Here is a 9,205-nt window from a genome sequence, read left to right on the forward strand (position 1 = left end):
TCATGAGAGATTCTGGTCTGTGGTTTTCTTTTTTGGGAATCTATTTGCCTGGTTTTGGTATTAGGGTTATGCTTGCTTCATAGAATGACTATTGGGAATATTCCTTCTTTTTCTATTTTATAAAATAATTTAAGTCAAACTGCAACAGATCTTCTTTGAATGTTTGGTAGAATTCAGCTGTGAGGACATCTGGTCCAAGATTCTTTTTTGAGGGGAGTCTTTTTATGACTTGCTCAATTTCTTCTTTTGTGATGGGTCTGTTCAAGAGTTCTAAATCTGTCTGTCCATCTGGGTAGAGCACGAGTTTTGAGAAATTTGTCCAGAGTATAGCTTTTTATAATATTCCAATATTACCCATTTAATTTCATCTGGTTCTATTGTGATGTCACCTCTGTCATTTTTTAATCAGGCTATTTGTGCCTTCTGTTTTCTGTTGTTAAATTTTATTGCCTCTTTTGAGAAACCTACTCTTGTTGATGGCTTTAAATGTTTTTGTTTCCTCTCTCACTGATTTCAGCTCCTAACCTTGTTAATTTCCTTTCTCCTTAGAGGCAATCAAGTTAGGTTGCAGTTTGTTGGTTTTTTTAAATGATGGAGGTGATGAGTTAGATCATTAATTTTGCTTCTTTCTTCCTTTATGTGTTTGCCTATGGCTAGGACTAAGGATTGCCTTAGCTGTATCCCAGAGGTTTTGGTTGTTTTTTCATTATCATTTGTTTCAAGGAACTTTTTCATTTCATTCTTTATTTCTTCTATGACTCAATCATGTTCTAGTCGGGTGTCATTTAGCCTCCACAATGTGATTTTATAAGCTTTAATCCTCTTGTCATTAATTTCTAGTTTTATGACACGGGGGTCTGAGAAGACACTTCGTCTTATTTCAATGTTTTTAATTTGTTGAGGCTTGCTTTGTGTCCTAATAAATGATCAATTCTGGAGTATGTACCATGTGCACTGGAGAAGAAAGTAAATTTACCTTTAATTGGTTTCAGTACCATGAATGCATTGTTTAGATCTTCTGCATCTTTGTTAAGATTCTTTCGAGTTGACCTATCCTTTGGTGAGAATGGTGTGTGGTGCTATCTATTTCTTCAATTTTGTTAACCACTGTTTGATGTACTTTACATGTCTATCATTTGGTGTATAGACATTGATCATGGTTGTATCTTCTTGATCTATTGTATCTTTTTAATTATATAATGCTTTCCTTCTCTTTGATAGTTAGCTTTCAGGCTGGAGTGTGTTTTATCAGAGTAATTTAGTACTGCCACTCCTGCTTTTTTTGTAGATGTCAAGATTTAATTTGTAAATTAAATTTGTTAATATTTTACTCATGAATTTTAAATCTGTGTTTATAAGTGAACCTGCTTTGCTATTTTTAGTCCATATATGAGTTTAGTTCTAAGATTCTAGTAACCCTAAAACAAGAGTGGGTACTCAGAGTACTTAAGAGTAAATACTCAGCTCCTATTAATTCTGGAAACTCACAAAACCTTTTGTAACCTGTATCACTGGAGATACAACATTTCAATTATTAATTCTACTCTTCATTGATCATTAATTTATTGAAAAGTTGTAATATCCAAAATAATTTTGGCATTTTATACTCTCAAGAATGTTATCTCTTTTTTCTATTTTAGTTTCTACAATTCATTGGCATAAGTTATTCACACAGTTTCTCTAAACTTAAAAATATTGTTAATTATGTTATTGTCATTGTGCAGTCAATTTCCTTGTGACTCATAGTGAACCTATGTACAATAACCCTTAATCCTGCCCGGCCCTGAGCTTTAGTGACTCCAATACACCTACCCCCATCGCCTTAGTTACTGTATCCATCTCATCTCTGGTCTTTCTCTCCTGCACTGTCCATCAACCCTTCCGAACATTATGTCCTTCTCCAAGGATCAGTCCCTCTTGGACACATGCCTAAAATATGTGAGATGGAGCTTCGAAATCCTAGCCTCCAAGGAGAAGTTTGGTTTCATTCTCTCCAAGACAGATTTATTTGTTTTCTTAGTGGTCTATGGTATGTTCATGATGCTTCTCCAGCACCAACTCAAAGGCATCAATTCTTCTTCTATTCTCTTTAGTCATTATCCAGCTCTCTGATGCACAGCATGTAATTGCAAAGACCATGGACTGGATCAGGTACACCTTAATCTCTAGACTGACACTGTTGCTTCTCAGTACACAGGGGAGGTCCTTGACAGCAGATTTACCCAATGCAATCCACCTTCTGATTTCCTGACTGCTGGTGCCAAAAATGTTGATTGTGGGGCTGAGCAAGCTGTAACTATGCTCAACCTCAATCTCTTCTACATTCATCATGCTGCTGCCAATTGGCCCAGTGATGAGAATCCTTGTGTTGATATTGAGATTTATATATTAATATTAGCAATAGATTAGGAGAAAAACAATAAAATTTTATAGCACTTTCTCATTAAGATTTTCTCCACTTTCCTATCGTCTCATATTAAAAAATACAAACACTAACCTATTCTCTGTGTTTGCAATTTTGTCGTTTCAGGAATGTTATAGAAATGTAAACTAATATAACCTTTTTGAAGTCTTAACTTTTCATTCAGTATTCTTCCACATTAAGCCACATTGTGTTTATTAACTGTGATCTCTTTTTAAAATAGTATTGTATTGTGTAGATAATCATATATATATATATATTTCTGTCAAATAAGTATCAAGAAGTGAGACTATTTATGTTCGTCATGTAATTTGTATACTTTAATTTTTTTTTTTAATTACTGCACTACCAAGGAATCAGTACTAAGTTGATAACTCTATACTTCCAATTATTTTCAATTGTAAGGGGAAAGTATTCCATGTTTTACCTATCACAGATGTAGGGGTTTTCGTAGATTTCCTTTGTTAATCTAAGGAAATTCCCTTTCTTTCCTGGTTTGTTTTGTTTCCGGTCTTTATCACTAATATTTTTAATTTGCAAAATGATTTTGCTTTATCATCTGAGATTGCCTATTTTATTACTATGACAGAGTATAAAGACTGAATTTTGAATAATAAGTCTTACAATCCTGGACTAAAGTACACTTAGTAGATGTGATAGAAAATTAAAATTTAGAAGAATTTATTATATATTTACTGTAAGTATTCAATTGCTAAGGGTAAAATATTTAATCTAGAATTTCTTTATATCATATGGTTAATGCCACATTAAATGTTTTAGAATATTTTCATTATTATTCTTTTTCCTGGTTTTTTCATTCTCACTAAACCTCATTAAAATGCTTTCTTCACATGAATTTTATTGGAAGTAAAGAAAGCGCCAATGATTTTTTCTAACTTATGGCACTCTTGGCACCAGTAGCCAGGAAATTAAAAAATGTATTGCGATGGCAAAGTCTGCGGTTAGGGACCTCTTTAAAGTACTCAAGAGCAACGGTGTCTCTCTGGAGACTAAGGTCCGCCTGATATAGGCCATGGTTTTTGCAATCACTTGTTATGCATCAGAGAGTTGGACAATGACCAGGGAGGACAGAAGGAGAATTGACGCCTTTGAGCTGTGGTGCTGGAGAAGAGGACTGAATGTACCATGGACTGCCAAGAAAACAGATTCATCCTAGAGAGGATTAAATCAAGCAACTCCTTGGAGGCAAGGATTCTGGGGCTTCATCTGACATACTTTGGACATGTTGTAAGGAGAGACAGGTCTTTAGAGAGGGACATCATGCTGGGTAGAGTAGAGGGACAGCGCAGGGAGGGAAGACCCTCTATGAGGTGGATTCAGTGACTGGGGTAATCGGGATGGGTGTGTCGGAAGCAGTGCGGTTGGCACAGGATAGAGCAGGGTTTAGGGCTGTTGTACATAGGGTCGCCATGAGTTGTAAATGACTCGACGGCACATAACAACAACAACAACATGGCAGAAAAGAAATGCTATCACAGAAATTAGGTCTCAGTACTTGTCATGATCAGTATCCATTCCCACTGCTGGAAACTACCCTTTGAGGATGTCTCTTGTTTCTCTCCTTTCTTTCACCCAATACATCTCCAGAATTGAGCAGGCTTCCGCATATTTAACTCGGAATTTTCCTGACCTTGGAAAGTACAAAACTTAATAAGGAACTCAATAGGGCTTTTTTTTTTTTAATTGGTTGAAATTCCAAATTGCTCCTGGGAACACTTCCCTTACTGGGACTTGATCCCAAACAAATCACTCAAAAAGAAGTCTTGTGATTGGTTTCATTATTTCAATGTCAAGGAACTGTGTTCAACAGAAGATTTCTCTATAAATTCAACTAATATTTGAAGTATTGGTAAAAATGAAAGTATACATTTTTGACTGAAATGAAAAAATAGTATTTGTTTAAATAAATTATTTATTAATGTAATACAAATGGGGTATTAGTCTTCTATAACTAAAATCAATTCTAAGAGCACAATTTACAATAGACCTTTCTTCTGGCTTCTTCTAAGCCTAACAGAAGTCATCTCTTTGTTTTAGTTATTTATGTCCCCTATCCCAAATCATGCTCATATTATATTTTTTGGGCCTCACTATGCATAAGATTCCTCTTTCTAATTTAATAATTCAGTGTCTTCCTTTCCAAATTACTCATTCAGTGCATCTTCCTTTCCAATTTAATCAGTCTTTTCCTTTTCCAATTTAATCACAGTGGTTTTTTTGTTTCCTTTCCAATTTAATTATTTAGGCTTTTATAGATGATATTAGTTTTGAAAAGTAGTACCTGATGTAGTTAGTCTGTGACTTCTTCCTGGTACATTTATAAAATAATATTATTAACCTTAATACACACACACACCTTTTTCCTTTAAAAGTTGGTAAAATCTGTATTAAGCTTCAAATGTTATTCTCCTACTTAAAAGCTTTACTAAAAGGCAATTAAATTTGGAAAAGAAAGTATTAAGTCACTTCATATTTTTATAGGAGTTGTGAGTAATCTGTACAATCTAAAAATTTCAAACGAATATGATTTTATCTTCAAAGTTAGATTCTAAAGTACAAATGAATAATGAAGATTAAAACAAAATTAAAAATCATTCATTGAAATGTTTAATAATTTTTAAGCATAGTGTTTTGATACATACAATCTTATTCTACTAGTGTCAAGTTGTACTATTTCATCAAATTAAAGATCAGATAATATTTCTGTAAGAGGAAAATCATTATTACTACTAGTTGAGAGAGCTCTGGTGCATACTTCATAAGGCAGTGGTAGTCTACATCTACCAAAGGCTTTCACGAAAAAGATGGGCGGTCTTCCCCTGCACAATTTACAGTCTCAGAAATTTGCAGGGTGGGGGGAGTCAGCTATGATATGGTTATGACTTGACAATAATAACTTTGACTTTTCTAAGTAGAAGCAGTAAAGGTTATTGTTTGCCAAACTTCAGTCATTTCAGTAGGACCTATTATTTACTGCATTAATATATATTGTTTATATTATTAATATTCTTCTTTAGATTTACTTTTATCCTCAATTTTTTTAAATAAAAGCATATGTGAAAACTGACATAACAGAATTACCTGTCAATAATAATTTCATAAAATCATTAGAATGATATACCAATTAAAATGTAAATGTATGCTAGTATTAACCATACTACTCTAGCAGCTGCCACTGATTCTGACTAATGACGACGATGATTGTTAAGAATGGAAATACATTGCATAGGGTTTTCGATGGCTATGATCTCAGGGAAGTAGGCTGCTGGGCCTTTCTTCTGTGGCAGCATCAAGTGGATTCACACTGCCAATCCACCAATTAGTTGTCAAGCATAAACTGCTGTGTCAAGTACTAAGAATGACACTTTGAAACCTGTCTTAGATACATGTTGAGCCCTGATGTCCTTGTCTGAAAAGAGGTATCTAGCTAAACCCTAAGAGACCTTATCATCAGAGTCTATCTTAGCCAATGATTATAATTATAAAACATACTGACAATAAAAAAATAAACTTGTTACTATTCTTTCAGACATGAAAAGTTCAAATCAACATCATGTGCGGTTCCCACGCATAGTGACCCTATGGACTATCCTCACAAACCTTGCTATGTCCACTATAAAGCCATCTCATCAATTCATCTCATTAAGGGTCTTCCTTTTTTCTAAAGTCCTCTACTTTAACAAGCAGGGCATCTTTTTCCAGAGATTGGCTCCTCCTAATAACATATTCAAAATACGGTCTCATCACTTTTCCTTGTAAGGAGGAGTCTGGGTGGACTTCTTCCAAGACAGAGTTGTCTTTTTTGGAAGTCTACTGCATATTCCATATTCTCTGTTAACAGCATAATTCAAAGGCATCAATTTTTCCTTGGTATTTCTTACTTATTTTCCTCATGTGAGGTGACAGAGAAACATGGGCATAAATAACGAACACCAAGGAACTGATGGCTTTTAATTATGATCCCAGCAACGAACGAGGCATGAGATGACATGAGTTACACTGAAGAGAATTCTTACTTTAAATAATAATCATCTCAGATTAAACCAAAACAATCTTTAATTAGAATAATCAGTGTTACATAACTATCCACATTTCAGAACAACTTGAGCCAGGCACAATATTCTCAGTAAATTTGAAATCCCGTTTTTGTTGTTACGTGCCATCATCGAGTTGACCATGATTCACGAACAGCAGATCTCAACCCTGCTCTATCCTGCATCATCCTCACCATCCCCGATACACTCAAGTCTGCTGCCACTGTGTCAATCTATCTTGTTGAGGTTTCCTCTCTTTCACTGACCTTCCCCCACCTAGACTGGCTATTTTTCTTTATTGCCTAAAAATTTAAAAATAAGGCTGCTGAAAACCATTTTCAGACATTATCTCATACACCACTGTTAAAGAAAAGCTTTGTATTAAGGTTTGTTACCTTTGGCAATTCCCATTCCGACCGGGATCCATCTGCACTGTAGTAATACTGTCTACCTTGGTCATCAACATGTTTGAGCCACTATAAAAATAGAACAAGTATTATTTTTTAATTTAACTAAGAGTTTTTAAACTGATATAACGTGAGATATTAGATACAATGCTTACAAATTTTAATATACCTTTTCCTAATGATGCTACTCATGAACACTAAAAACTTTTAAGTCGCATGCTAAATGTATCAATATTAAATGTGAGATTATTTTCTCTGTTTGACCCAATGTAATACAAGGGATTCAAACACTACTCAACAACAGACCACTAAGAAATATATAATATACTAATATAAAGATGTCCTCATATATTGGGGACCACAGTACATACCAAAAAGGAACCTCTTCAAGTACAAAACTTCACAATAATTTATACCTCACTTTACACAATCCCTTTACTGTCTCACTGTGATTTAAATAACAATAATAATTTAATGCAATATAGAGAGCATGAGGAGAAAAGATAATTTCTATTACTGGCATCATGACTGTCAAATAAAAACTGCAACTTCCTTTTTTCCCTAGTGTCAAGAGGAAAGGACAGTTTGGTAAAAACCTACCCCCTTTAACTTCTAAAGGTCTGTTCTCAACCGACGAGTTCTCCAGCAGAGAATAGTAGACATAATATCACAGAAAATTTCAAAATCCATTAGAAACTAGTGAATTAACTATAAAATATTAGATTCATGGTTTTTGTTTCACATAAATTTGGTCATAATAGAAAAAGAAGCACAGTCAGTGAGATAGTGTAATAGCACATATAAAAAACTATTCTCAAAGGAAAGAGAGTAATATGCTTATTAAAGAAGTATAAACATGATAGCCAGAAGGTTTGCTCTTAGAAGATCTGTCTTAAATGGGCATCAATACCACAAAAACCATTATCACTCTAAGATATTTAAAACCATGAATCTGTTTACTGAATGTTCATAATGAATGGTATTATTACAGAATTATAATAAAGAATAGTTTTATTAGTTTATTTAATGCTACTAAAACTTCAGTACACAACTATTTCACAAAAGAATTCTGACAAGAAACACTATAAGAGGAAATAATGAATGTACCTTTTCATTAGTATAGTCACTGGTATATAAGGTATGCCCACGTTCATCCAACTCTTCTGACCAACCCCTTGGAGGAGAACCACACTGACTATCTGACTGGCTGTAACAAATGCTGTGGTAGTTTTCTTCTGATGAAAGAAGCTATAACAGTCAGAAACATAAGGATTTTTCTTCTTTGAGTATGTATATTTAGCAATTTTACTTGGCTGTAAGTCTTAAGATTCTTAATTATACTTGAATATTTCATTTTTTAAGCAAAATTGATAAGTCTTTAGCTGTACAAATATAAGGGATATAATCATAGTTCTTTAGCTACATTATTAGTGCAACCTTAGACAAATGAGTCAGAACAAAATTGACAACACTGTTGTCAGGATAAGGAGATAAAATGCTTTCAATTTAATGCTGCTTTCAAAGTCAAATTAGGTTAGAAAATGACAGGGGTGTAACTATATACACCCACTTGTAGGCAGAGGAGGGAGGGAGGGTGCTACATTAGACTAAGTTCCTTGAAAACTCCCACTCACCTAATTATCACAGATGTCTCACAAATGAATGCTAAATAAATATTTCTTGAACTGCTTTTGAAGGGAGGGACTGGGGGGGAATATTAGCTTTTTGGCACTCTATTTCACACTAATTTACTGTTAAGTTTTCCTGACTCATCCAACCAAACACTTAACTAAAGAATAAAAATTAAAAAAGAGTACTAAGAAAATTCAAATACAATACAGACTTAGATTAGAAAAGGAGTTTGGGAATAATAGAGGTTAAGTATGGGAAACTCCAGATTCATGAAAGAAGCAAGTCAGAAGATTAGCAACACAGATACTACATTTTCCCAAAGAGGACTCATAATGTGACTAAGCAGCATTTTGTTTACTGCATTTAAATTTCATTCATTTAACAAATTTCTTAGGCTTTTTTTTAAGTGTCTGTGATTGTTTTATTCATTCATCAAATATATTTAACCTGTATGATGTTGTTGTATGTGGTGGAATCAGAAATGCCCCTTAGCTGACCTTTCCTCAGGTTTTCAGAGGCAGTTAATCACATGGGAGGAGACTCAATGCTTCTGTTGAGCAGCTGTTGGATTTGAACCACGTTCTTTTGGAATTGCAGTGCAGCTTCTTGCCACTAGGCCACCAGTGCACGGTTAGGCTTACTCTTAACATAAAAAATCAGTCCAGAATGAAGGTTGTATAGTGGAGTGT

At 34.2% G+C, this 9,205-nt stretch overlaps 1 protein-coding gene across 5 annotated transcripts in view; it reads right to left on the reverse strand.

Annotated features, from left to right (window-relative positions):
• The window catches only part of ARHGAP12 (Rho GTPase activating protein 12), a 144,231-nt gene that overhangs the window by 52,568 nt on the left and 82,458 nt on the right, over positions 1-9,205 (reverse strand). For 3 of the 5 annotated variants that reach the window (XM_006894580.1, XM_006894579.1, XM_006894578.1), the window contains exons 3-4: positions 7,992-8,132; positions 6,873-6,953 (exon numbers count right to left, since the gene is read on the reverse strand). In XM_006894580.1, coding sequence (XP_006894642.1) covers positions 6,873-6,953; positions 7,992-8,132 — 222 coding nt within the window. The remainder of the gene's footprint in view (positions 1-6,872; positions 6,954-7,991; positions 8,133-9,205) is intronic. The other 2 variants (XM_006894581.1, XM_006894582.1) reach the window with 1 other exon arrangement.

This window comes from Elephantulus edwardii, unplaced genomic scaffold (assembly GCF_000299155.1).
Source record: "Elephantulus edwardii isolate Elephantulus edwardi_28Jun2011 unplaced genomic scaffold, EleEdw1.0 scaffold00146, whole genome shotgun sequence".
In the NCBI taxonomy this organism is placed as follows: Eukaryota; Metazoa; Chordata; class Mammalia; order Macroscelidea; family Macroscelididae; genus Elephantulus; species Elephantulus edwardii.